General features: G+C 37.2%; 1 protein-coding gene across 7 annotated transcripts in view; it reads right to left on the bottom strand.

Moving 5' to 3' along the window:
* Window positions 1–19,474, bottom strand: part of Osbpl6 (oxysterol binding protein like 6) — a 185,685-nt gene that overhangs the window by 69,574 nt on the left and 96,637 nt on the right. For 6 of the 7 annotated variants that reach the window (XM_048345177.1, XM_048345175.1, XM_048345179.1 and 3 more), the window contains one exon: window positions 8,516–8,784. In XM_048345177.1, the coding sequence (XP_048201134.1) occupies window positions 8,516–8,647 (132 nt within the window). In that variant the 5' untranslated portion in view covers window positions 8,648–8,784. Of the gene's footprint in view, window positions 1–8,515; window positions 8,785–11,069; window positions 11,131–19,474 lie in introns of all 7 variants that reach the window. The other variant, XM_048345174.1, reaches the window with a different exon arrangement.

Below are 19,474 nucleotides of genomic sequence, written 5' to 3' on the forward strand. Positions count from 1 at the left end.
AGCAGTAGTGAATTTAATAGTAAGCTGCCATGAAAGCTCAGCTAAAGTCAAAGCAGAAAACTTTAGAAACAGTAGGTGAAAATAGGCCACAGAGCAAACCTGGGAGAAGCTGGAGGGAGAAAATGTCATCACAGCCGGTTCTTCCTGCACTGACATGGAATCATTATGAATGACCAGCTAGTGATCACATTTACCTGTTTTGCTTGTAGAAACCCTTCTCATAAATAGCACTTTTCCTCTGCTATTAATGGGCCCATTAATAAGTGCTCCATTGACAGATGAGAAATAGTTTAATGATCTTGACTTAAGTGACAAAAGGCATAGGAATAAATAGATTTGTAATCCTCATGGCTGCCTTTGAATGGAAAAAAAAAGCTTACTAAGTAGTGAAGTCACTCCTGGAAAATTCCATAATGTAGCACAATCATTGGTGGCCACAGCCACTGCAGTAAAGATGGGGGAGAACGATGTAAGGGGTGACTTTGATCAAGATGCATTGCACTCATAAAGAGACATGTTGAATTGAAACATCTATGTAAAACCACTTAAAGATAATATATAAAATATTTTAAGTGGATGTTATCATGCTTTATTACAACAGTTACAAATGAAAAAATAATGCAGAAAGCTCTAGTCCATTTCATAAGCAAAGGTTCTAGAACATGAAGGATCACTTAAAAGAAAGGAGAACAAAAACCCTGGTGATTTGAAAAGAATGCTAAAATTAATATGCAATCTCCAACAAGGCTTCCACAACTATCCACAATAAAAAAAAGTTTTGATATATAATCTTTCACATGGTTTACTAACAATGCAAGCAACAATAAAAAGGAAATCACCAACAACAAAACACAACAATCCCATACTTTCCTTCTAGAATTTAAGTATGCAAGGCAATGTAGTTATCCTTGTAAACTCAGCAGGTTTGTCTAGGATATGTCTCTTTGTACTTATATATATTTGCTAAGTGAAAGAATGAATAGATATTAGTTGTAAAAGACGGTGCCTCCATTCCTACTAAGGTATGAGATTAAATGCAGGCAACAAAGAGGACAAAAAGTACTCATACCTCAGAACCTTAAGGAAAATTTAGAAAATTCCTTTAAGTTTCCCATGTAGCAAGTTCACCTTCATTTAACCTATACTCAAGGAGTAAGGACTTGCAATTTTATTAAAGCAGTTGACAGTGTTATCATATTTATTATATTCCAATTACTACTTTAAAGCTACACACACACACACACACACATACCTTTGCTAAAAAATTTGGGAAAAATAGCTGAAAACCACCCACAACAACAAACTCTTTTTAACATCTTTGTATATGTCCTTTTAGCTTTTTCTCACTGCATACACATACTTACTTTTAATTTTTGTTACTTGTGAATTTTATTTATTTTTGAGATAGGGTCTCACTAATGTAGTTCAAATTTGCTCTGAACTCACAATCCTGCCTCAACCTTTCAATTGCTAGGATTATAGGCACATGTAACTGTGACCAGTTTCATACTCAATTATTAAGATCAAAATTGGAATTCTACTATTTTTCAAGTTAACAACCTGCTTTTAAGTTACAATACATAATTTTCCCATCACATTAAATATTTTTCAAAACATTTCAAGCAGCTGCATAATACTTCACTGCATGGCTATGACAGAGTTTAAATACTCTATTGAAGTTGAATACTATAACATTCTGAAATTTTTATTACTATAAAATACTTTGATAAACATTTTAAACAGAAATATTTACATCTATCTTTGGCTACTTATGAATCCATTTTTGAGAAGCTAGACTACTGGTCCTATACTATGGTTTTATTAAAGACCTTAGATACATTTTGCTACCATTGTTTCTATCTCCATGAAACTTCACCAATGCTGGCTATTCAACATTTTACAATATCATTTCTTAATGTGAATTCTAGGCAAAAGGAATCAAGACACCTAAAATATAAAATATAGATGCATATATCATGCTTTCCCTTTGCTGTTGAGAATATTTAACCTACAGTCTAGGGGAAATGCAGTGGATTCTGGGCAGATTTTCTATTTTCCCTAGTTTTTAAAAAAAAGAAAGCGTTTTTATAGACTTAAGAGCCCTTTGGGATGATGCTTTTATAGTCCTAATGAAATACCTAAAAGTAAGGGCAATGATTCCTAAATCCCCGTAAATAATAGATTCCTCGGGGTGATTCTTTAATGGCATTCCCAGCCTTCTCAAAGATCTATAGAGTTGGAGACCCTTTGGGTATTACACTGTGGTTCTATCTGTTTAGTGTTATGCCCCCAAATCTAACAGTCAGTGTTAATCTTGAATCCCTCAAATGACCTTGCTGCTGTAAAAATGATTCCTAAAACCAATCATCTCAGGACAGAGAAATCTACAGTGTGCAAATGGATAAAGGCAGGCCTGAAGAGGCAAAGGGCTCTGGCGTGTACACTAGGGACAGCAGCGACAGATGCTTGTGCTGAATGCTGCATCATTTGTGGGTAATGAGCGCCTAAGTGCAGGTGGCAGATTTCCTTCCAGTGGTCTCAATTTCAATACATCTTACGAGCATGGAATCTACAATGTAAACACCAAACAACAATGACAGGGATCTCCAAATGGGAACAACAAGAAGGCAGTGGGGTTGCTTTTCATGAAAAAGGCTAATTACAGCTTCTAATAAACAAATGATCAAAATTTCTCATTCCAAAAGCAATACATGTAATAAAAACAGACAATTCAGAAAAAAGCATTGATAACATGTAATTCACCTATGATACTGGTATTACCTAACTATGGACATTTTGGCCTAGGTTGCATTTTCTTCTTAGTTTCCCAAGCCAATGAGGAAATGAAAATCATTTTTATTCCTGAGGAAAGAAACGAGGAGGCAATAGACTGTAAGTATTGGAGCCAGGAACCTGTGGTTCATGTTACTCATGGGGATGAGATCTGAGGACTGTGGTTCAAAGCCAGCCTGGGCAGGAAAGTCCATGGGCTTCTTATTTCCAATTAACCACCAGAAAATCAAAGTGGCACCATGGCTTAAAGTGGTACAGTGCTAGCCTTAAGCTCAGGGACAGCACCCCAGGTGCTGAATGGAAGCTCTATGACCAAAAGAAAAAAAGTGATTGGCAGGTTCTGCCTTACAAAGTTTATTTACTTACTAGCATACAGAAGGCCCTTCCCTTGGGCACATAGTTTGACAAACTTTCCAGCAGACCAAACAGTAAAGTGGCCAGAATAGGGATTCAAGAAACAGGGCTCTAGGGATCAAACAAACCATGTCTTCACTGCTCCTTAGCTGTGGTTAAGATGTTTCATTCACGGCTAACACCTGTAATTCTAGCTACTCAAGAGGTTGAGATCTGAGGATCACAGTTCAAAGACCTACCCCCTGGGAGAAAAGTCTGTGAAACTCTAACTTATAATTAACCACCAAAAAAGCCAGAAGTGGGGCATTTCTTTGGGTCTGGCTATAATTGTGCACAGCTATTTCCACAGAGTCTATTTCTTAGGGTCTGGCTCACTTCACTTTGTATGATTTTTTCCAAGTCTTTCCATTTCCTTAAGAATGGGGAAATGTCATTCTTTCTGACAGAAGCCTAGGTATTTGTCTTTTTTATATATTAATATTAACACTGTGTTGAGATTTTTTGTTGTTGTTGCTGTTGGTAATGGGCTATGTTCCCAGCTTATTTTGCTTTTATCATAACTCACATAGGCTCTTGTGTTTTTTTTACCAAGGCTAGCTTGAGTCATATTCCTACCCATGCTTCCTGGTAGCCTGGATGACAAATGTGAACCATCACACTCAGCTTTTTATAGGTTGCCAAGGGAGTCTCAAGAGCTTTTTGCTCTGGCTGGCCTGAAACTGCTGTTCTCTCTCTCTTAGCCTCCCTAGCTGAGATTATAGGCATGAGCCACTGCACCTGGCTTATTGGTAAGCTCTTTTAGACAGAGCTGTTTTTAAAGACAGATAATATTATTCTTGTCATTTTATTACAAACTTTCTTTCCAGGCTTATTTTTCCCTCTTTTATTCCTTCCTCATGAATAAACAAAAGAAAGAATATCTGTGCATAGCAGCAGTTAGCTATCCTCCTTTTCATTAGGTTCCATTGTACAACAGATGAAAGAGGGAGAGGAGAATATGAATTGATTCAGTGTCCCTTGACTTTACTGTTTGTTCACCAGGGGTAGGGCTAAGACTATGCTTAATATTTAATGCATTATATGACTTTAATAATCATTATATTCTACTCAGGTCCAATGCTCAATGTTAGAACACTACCAAAATTGCCACTGTGTGTATAAGATCAACTATGACTCATAAACTATACCACAAAAAGGTAACATTGAGTTAGACTTTTGGGACTTATTCATAAACCAGAATTCGCAAAAGTAGGTATCAAGATTTGTCCCTTAAGGTATATGAAAAGAGATTTTCTCTATCAAGTAACCTAAGAAAAAAGCTAAACAAAATTTATTTAATGGTACATTCATATATTAAGAACACTGAAAAGTACTGAAGTACTTTAACCCTTAATTTAGTAGATTGTAGAACTTTGTGTTTCCACCTAATATCTGATGGTTTAAAAATCCAAATTCTTCTTGCTACTAAAACTAGAAGACAAAGGGACACGGACCCAATATCCTTAATAGCAACAGTATACTGGTCTGAATAGTGGCTTCCAGTTTAGATGAGACATTTGCCTTCTAACAGGCCACAGTCTTACCCTGCCTTGTTGATTTCAGTATTTCTTGTATGACTGACTCCTTAAAGCAGTAGAATTTGTGAACTTTGATCCTGGATATTGTTAGAGTATTCACAGTAGTATTTACCTAACCCAGAGAGATTGCTACTTGAATGTTAGGATGGCATCTTAAACTTCCTATGTCCAAAATAGAATTCCTCTCACAAATTAGTTCTACCAACTTCCCTCTTAGGAAATGACCACTGTATCCTTTCACTTGGTATGTCTCAAAATCCCAGGAATAATCCTTCATTCCTCTCTCTTACACTCTGTTTCTAAACTATCAGTGATTTTTGTTGGTCTTGCCTTCCAGCATGCTCCTGGAATCTGACCACTGCTAATGGTCTTCTGCTCCTCCATCCTGGTCAGAGCCTCTGCTGTTTTTCACCTGAACTGTTGCTGTCGATTTCTGTCTTGTCTCACTGCTTCCACCCTCACCCAGCATGTAGGTCATTCTTTACAAAGCTATCAGTGTACCCTTCAAAATCTAAGTCAGACTGAATGTCTTCTTTCCAACTGCAATTGATTTGCTGATCATTTTCTGTGAGGCCATTCACAGTCTGGTTCTGCCTGACTCTCAGATCACCTCTCCTAACACATTCTCTTTTACTTGGTTCTCTCTAAAATATTACTCAGATATATCAAGCATGTTCCTACCTCACAGCCTTTGCCTTTTTGTTACCCTCAGCCTACCTAGGTTTTTTCTTCCAGCCATCTCAGGCTTGTTCACATACCAGATTCAGTTTCCAAGTACCAGTTCTGCCCTCCCCTGACTGCCACCATCATTCACTTTCCTCCTGGCTCATTTTATTTTTCTCAGTTATGTCTATATCCTCATCATTTTCCCTGCCACTGGACTGTAAGTTCCTTTAAAGCAAGAGCTTTATTTGTTCAATGATGTGTCTTTTAACATGCATAGGATATGCTCAGGGTATATTTGAATGAATAAGTGAGTCAGAAGTTGGGATAGAGAGGATACAAATGAGTATACATTGGTCTACATATTTTGCAATGAAGTACTCATGAGGTAGAGATGACAATAAAGAGAGAAAGTGGCACAGGAATGAACTCTGAGAGTAAAGAGGGGCAGTCTCAATAGTCTCAAGGTAGCAGAGCAGAGGAGAGAGCACAGGATTTCTCACCTGCCCCTGAGAGTGGATGGTTAAGACATATGAAGGAATGCTACCACACAATGCCAAGTGTCAGGAGAATTCTGACATTAAGAAGTTAAGAATATTAGTGGGAGTGGGGGAAGTCTCTTTATTTTAAAAAACAGTTATTGTGTCTAAATCAATCATGTTTTCCAGTAACTTTATATAGTTGACCAAGTTTGTGGTATACTGACTGCATTTTTATTTTTTAAAACTACCTTATGTTTCCATAGTTTTGAGAATTTTAAAATATGCATGTCAGGCTGCCATGTAAACATAGTTCAGGTATTTCTGGGCCCAGGTCCAAGAATGTACTAAGGAAATGAAAATAGCCATTGCACAAAAAAATAAATACTTACAAAAAGCACTGTATCATCTTACCCCACATCATGGGATTACTCAAGATTTCTGAGTTCCCTAAGTTCATTCTGAGTTTTAGGTAGTGATCAAGATGGGGAAAAAAATCAGAATTGGAATCATTAAAACAAAAATTCTTTTCTCCTTTGAGATCAATGAACAGATACAAAACAGAAGTCAGGAAGGAACCAGAGGAAAAAGTACTTGGGAGAGTTTCCACTGCTGATAAAAGCAGGAATGAAAGCAAATCCCTTCCTTAAAAATTAATAATCGTTTGCACGATGTCTCTTGCCTAGAATTTATTCTCATTCCTAGCATCAGACTTTCCACTCACAGGCCCACTACAAGTCACACATTCTTCCCTCATACTCACTCTGTAGCCTGGGGTCTTGGTTTTCCCTGTTGTTTTGCATGCTGGCCCTGGAGCTCAGGTGCCACAGGCAGATCAACAAGGCATGACTGATGTTTCTAAAGCAATCATCAGTCTTTTCTATTTGCCACAAATCTCCAGAGTGGGCTGGGTCCATCCCTTCCTTTCTTCTAGCAGCTAGGAAGGTCATCACTGCTTAAAACACCTCTCAGTTTAAATCCGGAAGCAAGAGAAAAACAGACACCATAACAAGAATGAGCAGAGGGGTAGGTGAAGGGGAGACTAGATTTACAAACGTATAAAGTATCTCCATATGCAGTGGTTATTCAATACACAAGTGTTGTCATTCACAGTGCTCTAAGTTTCTTAGACACTACAAGGACAATTCAATAAATATTATAGCTCCAATTAATCATGGATTTAATGGTAGACCTGCTTCTAAGTAACAGAATGTAGTTATCTTTTCTGAACTCTACAACAAAGGACAACAGTGTCAAGAATTTCAAAAGCCCAGAGTGAAAATACCTGCATCAGAACCTGTGAAAGATAAGAAATCCAGGATTCTTACACTTAACTCTAGGTTATCTAGAAATGGGAGAGGGGTGCTGAGAAGCCTGAAATGGAAGGATCCCTAAAAAAGCTCCCCCAGCAATGCACTATCACAAAGTAAATTCACATCTCAATGTCTTCAGAACCACATATACGAATGAACCCTCAATAACTAATGCATAATTTCTAGAAATTGATCAATGTGCTTTGAATACATAATGAGGAAATGAAAGGGAGAAAAGGAAGAATCCTGCAATTCATGTTCACTAACTTAAAGTAGTCCAACAGAAAGTTTTCATAAACAAAGCCTACTTTTGAAATTTCAATGATACAACTAAAATACTATCAGGAGACAATATTAAAATGGAAGAGTTATTCTCGGATCTATGCTGGCGAACAACACTGCTTTGACAATGAAAATCATTCATATGATGAATCCCCAAATAACTTTGGAAAAAGAGCACTCACTAAAATAGGACCAAAGTAACTAAACAGAAATAGCTTACAGAATTGGTTCAAACAGGGCAATAGATGTTTTCTACTATAATCAAGCAAGGACAGTTTATTTCTTCCACTGCCTTTAAAAAGTGTTCAGTTTTCCATCCTGGAGCTGGTGGCTCATGCCACCTAAGCTGTTGAGGAGACTGGGATCTGAGGGACACGATTCAAAGCCAGTCTAGGCAGAAAAATCCATGAGAATTTTATCTCCAACTAACTACCAAAAAGCAGAGCTGTGGCTCAAATGGTAGTGTATCAGATCTGAGTGAAAAAGTTAAGGGACAGCAGTCAGGCCCTGAGTTCATGCCCCGGTACCAACACACACACACACACACACACACACACACACACACACACACACTACTGAGTTCTCCCTGTTCACAATTCCCTAATGTCACTTTTTTTTTTTTTTTGGTAATTTAATTCCTGCATCTGACTGTTAGTGAGTTCCATGAAACATGAAACAGAGGCTCTTGCTTGGCAGATCAGTGATATCCATAGAAAAAGAAGTTCAGAGATCCTTTTACATCTTCACAAAGGAAGAAAGGGCCAGCACAACAGTCAATTCCCTGATGTGGGATTTTATTCCAGCATCAGAAGGAAGTGAGAAGATTCCAGGTTCCTTAAGGCCCTTTGACCCCTTCCTGACTCTTAAAAGGGTCCTAAATAAGAGAAAGGCCTATCTAATAGTGTTGTGACATCATCTGTGTATCTACAGAAATGAAGTAGTTTTCCTGTGGAAAAAAATGACATCACAACAAAATTGCAGAATTGGTTAGCAACCCCGACCTGCTCTAATAGTACTGTTACTTGTATAAGAACATTTCATACTCTTCTCTTACCTGCCGACTTTCTCTCTGAGAGGACGCGGATGATGACGTACTTCTATGGGCCGGGGTGGATGTTTTATGAGCAGGGGATATGCCCTTCTCGTCTGAACTCATCGCTGCAGAAAGGGTTCTAGTTATGTGCATGTGAAATCATCCCAATGTTCTCTGAGCATCACAGGCAAAGAAGGACAAAAGAAGGAAAAAGAAGGACTGTTCAACTTCATTCCATTTCATGAAGCAGGTTTAAACAGAAAAATGCAGACAAAGAGGGAAGAGTCCACCTATAAACCAAAAGAGCAAAAAACTTTAATGTAATTTAAAACATAAATTAAAATAAGTATATTTAAGACAGAACTAATTTGTGTTACCAAGAGGAAGAATTCTGACACAATAGGAAATTTTCTTCCTGTAGATTTTAAGATGATGGATAAAAGTGTTAATATTTATTTACAAAGAAGGAGAATGAGAAAAAACCATATGATAAAGTCCTATTCCTCCCTTATATTCTCTTCAGTTTCTAAAGCCTTTTTATTTATACACATTAGGTGTAAATAGGGTATTTATTGTGACAATTTCATATATTTATATAATGTGGCCCGATCAAACTCACCTGTCCATCACTCTCTTGAGCAACTCTTCTTCTTAAAACAATTTCAGTATGTTTCATTGTTGTATTTTCCTACATGCAGATAAAATACTATATGCACTCCCATTTAGCCTCTCTGCGCACTCCTCTCTCCCACTGATTCTCATCTTCCAAAAAAGTCTGTTTTCTTTTTCTATTATTTATTCCCCCATATTTTTAGTATATATTAATCATACAAAGGAATGTCACCATGGCATTTCACACTTGCATGCACTATAACTTAGTGAGGATTTAGTCCCCTTTATTGTTCTCTTATCATCCCACCATTTTCAATACCCCCTAGCTTTTGTACAAATAGAAATGTAAATAAATAGCCCTAGAAACCTTTTGCTGTCTAGTAATGAACTTTCAATTAAGACTGCAGGTGTGGCTCAAGTTGTATAGCAACAGCTGAGAGTTAAGTTTCAGTTAATATTTACTAAAGGTAGTAAAATAAGCCAGCACTTGATAGATGATCATCTTGTCTTTTTGTTTTATGAAGGCAGTCTAATAAGTGTGAATGAAGTTTCTGAAGCCAAGTTCTGGTGCCAGGAAATGGAAAGCAAGAACACTATTGAAATTCTTGATTTGGAGTGCTTTGCTCTCTGATCCAAGATGTTTTATAAGCAAATGTTGTCACTTGAGCCAAAAGTATGGCAGCCATTCTGTGATGTGTTCAAGTGGCCCCAAGGGATGAAATGAAACAACTCAACTCATTAAGCTACTAGCCACTTGGAAGAAAATTCAATACAAGCTTCATTTCCTCTGTTGGACACTCTCCCTCTCCCTCTGCTCCTCTTTTCCCTTTCCTTCTGTTCTCTTATCCCCTTTCTCCCTCATCTCTTCCTCTGTCTTCTCCCTTCTTTTCTCTTTTTAATCTGTACCCAACTGATATTCCTCATTACCACAATTAAGACATTGATTTATGTTTTAATTTAACATGACATTTTCAGAGTAACTTGTTTATAATGAAATGATAACCTTGGGTTTAATTATAACTATGTATATGTTTGATAATATCAAAATAAAAGAAAAGGTAAGTAAAAGACTCAAATCCATTCCAAGATTTGTTTTTGAGGTTATTAATGCTTCTATTAATTTTTGTTCTTTTTTAAACAACAAAAGGATTTTAAGTATCTAAGATAAATTTGAATGAACTTTAAAGATCAGTCCAACCAATTATCAATCAAGTATTTGGTCACTTGCTCTATTTTAAAATGCACTCCAAAAGTGCATTTAAATTCGGTTGGAAGATTGGACCCACATACTCTTTATTCCTAGAGTAAAAGAATTTCTGTGACATGAAAAATATTATTTCATATCTATCAAAGCACATTTCCAGAAAAAGCCTAAATAATAGTTTAAACCCAAGAACATAATTTTAAAGTCAACACTAACATAATTACCATATTCAATGAGAAAAATACTGTGGTTGAAAATAAGCAATATGGGGGCTGAACATCTAATTTTTCTGTCTCATTTTTTCCTTGTATCAGTAGGAAGATTACAAGCATTTGTGAAGTGCTGTAATATTTGTATTTACATCAAGTGTCACAAAATTCAGATTTCTGATTCAGGGATCTAATTTTTAAAGCAAAAGTTAGAAGGGAAAATCAGACATGCTGTTCATCGGCATCACACATTATATGAATCCAGAAAAAAAAAAAACACCATTTAGGAACTACTTAGCATAGACTAAGCAATAATATAGCCACAAACACCCTCACCTCCCCACCCCCCAAAATAAGGTTTTACAAGGAAGGTTATTGTCACATGTCCTGGCCAGGTGAAGTTAGTGAGAGTGCATTTCATTCTACGTTAAGGAAGAGCAGCCCAGCACCGTCATAAAAGGGAGGGAAAGAGCTATGGTAGAATCATGGGGGTGTGTTCCTAACGCTTTTGCTTGTAGGTAGCACATATAACCTTTAGCCAGCTTATTACCTGAAGCTGGCCACCAGATATCAGCAATGTGTGAAACTATCAGCGAGGCAGGCAGTAGATACTGGGGCAGAATAAAACAATTCACAATATAATCTGTAAGACATTTTTATTATTATTATTTATTTATTTATTTATTTATTTATTTATTTTTGGCCAGTCCTGGGCCTTGGACTCAGGGCCTGAGCACTGTCCCTGGCTTCTTCCCGCTCAAGGCTAGCACTCTGCCACTTGAGCCACAGCGCCGCTTCTGGCCGTTTTCTGCATATGTGGTGCTGGGGAATCGAACCTAGGGCCTCGTGTATCCGAGGCAGGCACTCTTGCCACTAGGCTATATCCTCAGCCCCCCAGTAAGACATTTTTAAAAAGCAAAATTTAAAATTTTGTCAAAGCTTAAAGGAATAATGGTATCTTTGAGAGACAATTTAGATGAGATGGCAACTGACCTAGTTAAGAAATTAAGTAAGGGGTCTGGGAATGTGGCTTAGTGGTAGAGTGCTTGCCTAGCATGCTTGAAGCCCTGGGTTTGATTCGTCAAAACCACATAAACAGAAAAAGCCAGAGTGGTGCTGTGGCTCAATTGGTAGAGTGCTAGCCTTGAGTAAAATAAGCCAGGGACAGTGCTCAGGCCCTGAGTCCCAAGCCTAGTACTGGCAAAAAAGAAAGGAAGGAAGGAAAAAAGGAAGGAAGGAAGGAAGGAAGGAAGGAAGGAAGGAAGGAAGGAAGGAAGGAAGGAAGGAAGGAAGGAAGGAAGGAAGGAAGGAAGGAAGGAAGGAAGGAAGGGAAAGAAAGAAAAAAAGAAAGAAAGAAAGAAAGAAAGAAAGAAAGAAAGAAAGAAAGAAAGGAATTAAGTAAGAAAACAAACAATAACCAGTAACAAAACAATAACCAGGAACAAAATTCATTAAAAAATGATACTCATGAAAGAGAACGATTCTGCAGAAAAAAATGTAATTAGAAAGATAAGGAAATTATTTTGTGACTAGAATAAGGGCAAAGAAACTTTAAAGAGTGAACAACAAAACTGAGTAGATGTAATAATTAAAATAACATAAATATAATGCTCCTAAGCAATAACTAAAAAAGAAAAAAAATATTCCAGAACACAGGAATTCAATGAGGAAATGAAAAGGGTTACATTGTAGCAGGAAAAATTCATAAGAAGCAAAATAATACAAATGTACACTGTATTTTCTAAAGCAATCCAATTAATTAAAAATTAATGATAAACACCAGGTTCCAGTGATTCATGTTAGTATTCCTAGCTACTCAGAAGGTCGAGACTTGAGGATCACACTTCAAAGTCAGCCTAGATGGGAACAAAGTCCATGAGGCTCTTATCTCCAATAAACCAGCAAAAAGTCTTGTGTACAAAAGCTCAGGGACAGCACACAGACCCCAAGTACATGCTCCAGGACCAACACACACACACACACACACACACACACACACACACACACACACACACACAGTACAAGAAAGGGTTAATTCTAGAAAATTTATGACAATATACTTTTCTAAGTATCCTAGGTTAAAGGAAAATAAAATTGACAATGTAGGATAGTTGAAAAAAGGGAATAGTAAAAGTCAAAAGCATTCAATGCCTCTTTCTCCCTTTTTAAGACTCCATAACAGAAGAACAAAGATACAAGCAACCAAGAAATATATGAAATAGTGCAATGACAATACATACTTTTAAATGCAGAGCATAGCTAAAGCTGCAATAAACAGAAAACATAAAGTCTTAATCACTTGTATCATTAAACATGAAAAATGAAAACAGATATTCCAATATAATTTAAGAATTAAAAAGGAAATTATAAAAAAGTATAAATAAAACAGTTCAGTTATAAATCCAAGGGCTATTGATTTTGAATTAATAAATGAAGAAATCATAAAGACATAAATACAGTCATATAAGCATATGAAGGCAAGGAATAGGAGACATTTAATTATAAAAATTTTTGAATTTTTTTATTATTAATAACTAAGCATAAGTCAAATGAAAACCACTCTGCAATCACCTTGATATATGTAAAACATTTTCATCCATTTAATATTTTAAAAACATCATAGAGGGCTGGGAATATGGCCGGCCTAGTGGCAAGAGTGCTTGCCTCCTACACATGAAGCTCTCCATTCAAAACCCCAGCACCACATATATGGTAAACGGCCAGAAGGGGCGCTGTGGCTCAGGTGGCGGAGTGCTAGCCTTGAGCAGGAAGAAGCCAGGGACAGTGCTCAGGCCCTGAGTCCAAGGCCCAGGACTGGCCAAAAAAAAAAAAAAAAAAAAAATCCTAGAAAACATCTGAATGTATTTTTTCACGTGGCTGAAGTAGAGTGCTAGCCTTGAGCAAGAAAAAGCTCAGGGAATAGGCTGAGGCAGGAGGATCATGAATTTAAGGCCAACCTGAGCAAAATAATGAGATCCCGTCCCATAAAAAATAAAGAAATAAACCACTAAAAAGAGAAAGCTCAGGGACAGCATCCAGGACCTGAGTTCAAGCCCCAGAATTAGCACAAGAGACAAACCATCAAAAAACCCAAAAATGGGGGCTGGGGATATGGCCTAGTGGCAAGAGAACTTGCCTCCCATACATGAAGCCCTAGGTTCAACTCCCCAGCACCACGTATACAGAAAATGGCCAGAAGTGGCGCTGTTGCTCAAGTGGGAGAGTGCTAGCCTTGAGCAAAAAGAAGCCAGGGACAGTGCTCAGGCCCTGAGTCCAAGGCCCAGGACTGGCAAAAAACAAAAACAAAAACCCAAACATGGGCTGGGAATATGGCCTAGTGGTAAAGTCCTCCTCGCCTTGTATACATGAAGCCCTGGGTTTGATTCCTCAGCACTGCATATATAGAAAAAGCCAGAAGTGGTGCTGTGGCTCAAGAGGCAGAGTGCTAGCCTTGAGCAAAAAGAAGCCAGGGACAGTGCTCAGGCCCCAGGATCGGCAACAAAAACAAAACAAAACAAAACAACCCCAAAAAACCCCAAAAAACCCCAAAGATAATGATCTGTATTCCAGTTCAGTTATCATGTCTGTTTAAAATAAAGAACTGTAGAAGAGAGTCATGAGAGAAGAAAAGAAGGTAGACATAATCTCTAGAAAGTAAGTATTGCCCCTGTCTCTACCTCTTACACAAATCTGAGTACAGACACTGGACTAATGCAAGAGAAACTTAAAGCACATACATATATTCCAAAATTCAATAAAAGGGCACGCATTATATGCACACACACGTGCACATACATACAGAAGAAAGAAGAAAAATAGGGTTTTCGTTTTCCTTATCCATCAACCCATCTAAGTAATGTGGCCTTTAAATTGACAGTAAAAAGACATCATGGTTATATGTTTTCACAACTTGGATTATATGTGAGAAAAATCACTTATAGGACATGTATATGAAAATCATGTCACAGGCCTGGTTTAGTCCAATAACAACAACAAAGAATCCTGCACTGTATTTTAAACATTTGTAACCTAGACTCAGGGAAAATTTTGCATAAAGAAGACTGTTACTTCCCTGAGCTCATATTTCTAGTTTCTCTTGAACCACTCTAAATTTTCAATGATTTAGTGACAGTGACCTGCAAGTCTCGGATAACCAGTTTAAACCAGTCATTTTCTAATAATATACTAATCTGTGAAATTACACTGTGACAATATTATTGTTGTCATTTAAGCTGATAAACTAAATCAGGAAATTGGGACATATGCCCCTGATATTTAATAATTATATATTATTTCAAGCTAGCTTTTATTTACAGCCTGATGTGAAATTTTTATTCTAGGAATATGGAACAGCAGTCTCCATATGTTTCAGGTTTTGTAGGTTCTTGGACATTATGCAATGAATTGTTTTCAGAACTGTCTTCAAAGAACTAATTTCAGAAAGAAATTAAGGAATGCTTCCTTACTCTGAACAGCAAGCTATTCCGATACTTTTTCCTGAGGCAATCTCTCTCTGGACATCTGTTAATTTTATAATTAACAAAATATAAATAGCTTTTCAAAAATGTTTCAATGAGTAAAAATATAGTGTATCAAAATTTTACTTGAGATCAGAGTTTCATAAAGAAATACTACCTTCTTCCAATGTATTTTTTTTTCTGGTTTCTGGAAGTAAGAGAAGTAATAGGCTGGCATCTCCTTACTCTCCCCACTTTCCATTCATTCATAGGAAGAATAATGAGGAAAGTAGGGCTTAGGAAGTTTATGAAACAGACTTTGGATTTCCAAGTCAATTTGACATTAAAGCCCATGTGACTAATTCTTTCATCACTCCTTATCTATGATTTACCAATACATCAACAAAAAAACTAAGCAGTATATCAAGTTTTCTAAAGGGCAGTACATTATCAATGGAAGGTAATTCAAATTTATAGAAGTTCTTAACCTGAAACTCATGAATGGGTTCAGCGTATTTCTCAAAACGCAGAAATAATATGAAGAGTGTTGGGTAGATAAGCACTTTATCTCCCTACATAGAGACACTCAGTAGCTCTCATCAGATTATCAAAGGCCTAAAAAAAAGACAGCCTTGGTTGTTTTCTAAGATCATTGTTACCAGTGCAGGTTAAGTTTATCTGATTTGGGGAAGGAAGGGAAATCACAGAAATAGTGAGACAAAGGGTGAATCAATGTAACTGTGATATCACAAGAGATGATACTGAAAATGAACTTTATAAGTTGGAGGGGACTGGAGTAGGGGGTGGGAAAGCAGGAGAAAATGAGAGACCGGGTAATGCTGTTTGAAAAGAAATATAATCATTACCTTACTTATGTAATTGTAACCTCTGTCTACATCAATTTTAGAATCAAATAAAAATGAAAATCTCTGGGCACAGCATCTGCCTAACATTTAATGTAATGTGATCACAGAGCCTTTGATCTCAATGGGCACAGTATTATGTACTTTTCACCATACCATTTTGCTTTCACTTGTGTGTGTGTGTGTGTGTGTGTGTGTGTGTGTGTGTGAGAGAGAGAGAGAGAGAGAGAGAGAGAGATACACGTGCCAGTCCTGAGGCTTGAACTCAGGGCCTGCTTACGATTTTGCTCAAAGCATGCATGCTCCTACTTGAGCCACAACTCCACATCTGGCTTTTGGGTGGCTAGTTGGAGATAAGAGTCACACACTTTCCTGCCCCAATTGGCTCTAAACTGTGATCCTCAGATTTCAGCCTTCAGGCATGAGCTACCAGTACCTCACTATCACTTGGTAACTTTACCAATACTAATTCCCCAAGATTTTTCAGCCACTTCTTCAAGTTAGTATTTTGACTCTGACACTTGCTGACATATTTAAAAGAAAGATTAGGCAAGGTTATAATGTACATTTTAACACAAAAATAATGTTAAGAAGTATGGTACAAAGTTATTTGGCAACAATAGAAAATAAAATTTTGTCACCTTTTCTTTGAAACCTTAACAATTCATAAACCCATGTCAAGTGTGTTCAAATTCTTCCTAAGGCACCAAGTGACTCTGAGTAGCACAGGTCCTGTTCTTTGCAGGAGCTTTCGGTCAAAACCAAATTCCTACAAAGTTTAGCTATGCTATGGGTTGGCTTAAGTTAAAAAGTGGGTGACAGTAGCTCGTGCCTGTAATCATAGCTACTCAGGAGGCTGAGATCTGAGGATAGCTGTAATCCAGACACGAAAGCCTGTGAAACTATTATCTCCAATTAACTACCAAAAAGCCAGAAGTAGAGTTGTGGTTCAAGTGGTAGAGTGCCAGACTTGAGTTGGAAAAACTCAGGGATAGTGTCCAGGCCCCAAGTTCAAGTCCTAGTACCCGTACCAAAAGAAAAATATGTTCCTGATGTAACCTAATCTAATATTTTTATGTAATCTAATATTTTTATGGTAGCAATTCTACTTTTAGGTATGTCCTTAGGTATGTACTCCCTTTCTCCCTCCCCCCCCAAAAAAAAACTGGTACAGAGGCTATAACATATTGTACATTTATGTTTGGAGCAGCAAATGCCTAAGTACTTATCAATTCTGAACTGACTAAGTAAGTGTGGTATATTCATATAGTGGAGTATTATTTAACATTTAAAAGAAAGGAAATTATGCAGGTAGAGAAATCATACTTGTAGCCCCAGCACTTGGGAGGGTTGTTAGTTTGAAGCCAGCCTGGGCTACATAAAGGGATCCTATCTAAAAAGAAAAAACAAAAAGTAATAAAAAGAAAATTACAGCACACAAGATAACATGAACAAACTTTGAAGACATCATGCTAAGTGAAATAAGCCAGGGACAAAAGGACAAATACTGAATGCTATCATTTAGCTCAGTACACAGAGTAGTGAAATCTGTACGAAAAGTAGAATGGGGGTTACCAGAATCTGTGTGAAAGAGAAAACAGAGGTTGTAGTTAATGGATATGGAATTTCAACTTGGAAGATGAGAAAGTCTTGCATGGTGGATGTAAATTCACTTAATGCCGTAGTATTGTATACTTACAATTATATATTATATACATACACATATGTATATATCTAAAATCACAACAAACATTTCAGAGCTGTCATCTATAATGACTATAATGACTTTATACATATGTATGTATGTATGTGTGTGTATATATGTATGTATACATATATATAACCTTTAAGTAGTTACACAAAGGAGTTGCCATTTTAACAAAGCAGTTTATGAATACAAGGTGTCATGACCAAGGTCTCCCCTTTCAACATTCTTTTTTTTTTCAACATTCTTTTTTTTCCCAACATTCTTATTCATTCCTCCCAACCCACATCTTCCCTCTCTTTTCTTAATTTTGTAGGATATACATTGAATTCTTGACTGTATTCTCTTCACTTTCTCCTCTTCATTCATCTATCCCTCTCCCCTTGACCCTACCTCACCCATTTCAAGTACCTACTTCCTAGTGTTTATTTTGTTGATTTTGGACTTTGCTGAAGTAAAAGTGATCCCCTGAATCCACTGTATTTCAGATAACACATATGTATATATTTGCATACCACCCCACATACTTCTTATGTGCTTATAAACTACTTCTAGCCTGTAATGACTTCTATAACAGGCAGTCACTGATTTTATATAGCTTTGTGGTCAGGTTTCATCTTCTGTATGCCATCTTCCCTGGTCTATCATAACTGTTACTGTAGTTTGAAATCCTTGCATTCTTTCACAGATTGTTATTGAACATGTATTACATTTTATTTGGCTTGTTTCTACAACATACTTCCTGGTGGGGACTATATCTTCTTGTCATTGTAGTCTTATGTTATGAGCCACAAAAAAAAAAAAAACCAACCCACTCACAATGTTTGCTGAGCTTATCATTTTAGTTAGACTTTAGTCTCTCCATTCCATCCATTAAGCACAGCTGACTCTGGTCACTTGCTGCCATAGATAACCACCCTCAGGTCCTTTCTTTGATTTTACTGTATTCTCAAGATAACCCAAAATAATAGAAAGGATTTATCATTACAGTTTCTTATCTGCTCAGAAGCCACTGAAGAGAAAGATGTACAAAGTTCAGCACTCCCATGAGAAAACTTCTTAGTCTTCCTAAAAAGGATTCACCAGGCTGCTAATGGTACTCTAGGGGCCTGGGACCTTATTATGTTCTGTTTACCTTGGGGCCTACGTATGCATTAAGAATATTCTTTCAAAACATGGCTGATAGGCTGACCTGGTCACACAGAAACAATAGCACCTGCTACCTACTACTTTGCCATTACCTAATCTAATTATAGATATTTTATGGTTGGAATTTGAAAACCTGTTGGCCCTATAAAATATCAAATTTATCCACTGTTATGCACGTAGCAGGATACCCACAATTCTAGCTGCGCTGGGCGTTCGGAATGAGGGTGGGTTTCAATTGTTGCTCATTTACTGTTAAAGGAGGGAGGAAAGAAACACCTGGCATCACTGAGAATTAATCGCCAGGCTCCAAGTTCTTCAGCTTTGTGTACTCATTTAACTGGAGTGTGGTAACCTTGATTACATCCAGTGGAAAACTGGAGCCACTTGCATGAGCTTACCATCCAACTGTGTGCATCTCTCCTAGGCTCAGGCTTTTGACATATTCATCCCTTTGAGAATTTTAAATGTGCCCTGATGGCTTATGCATGCTACCAAAAGTTTGCAACAGACCACTGTGTATATTTACTTTTAAACATAAAAAGTATATTCACTGTATATTCTTATTTTTATACGAAAAAAAATCTCATGATGATGGGTGCTTGTGACTCATGCCTGCAATCCTAATTACTCAAGAGGCTGAGATCTGAGGTTCAGAGCCAAACTGTGCAGAAAAGTACATGATACTCTTATCTTCAATTCCCCACTCACAGAAGCTATGACTGAAGTGGTAGAGGTCCAGCTTTGAGCATAAAAAAAGCCAAATAAAAGTGCCAGACTGAGT

Source organism: Perognathus longimembris, chromosome 4 (genome assembly GCF_023159225.1).
Source record: "Perognathus longimembris pacificus isolate PPM17 chromosome 4, ASM2315922v1, whole genome shotgun sequence".
In the NCBI taxonomy this organism is placed as follows: Eukaryota; Metazoa; Chordata; class Mammalia; order Rodentia; family Heteromyidae; genus Perognathus; species Perognathus longimembris.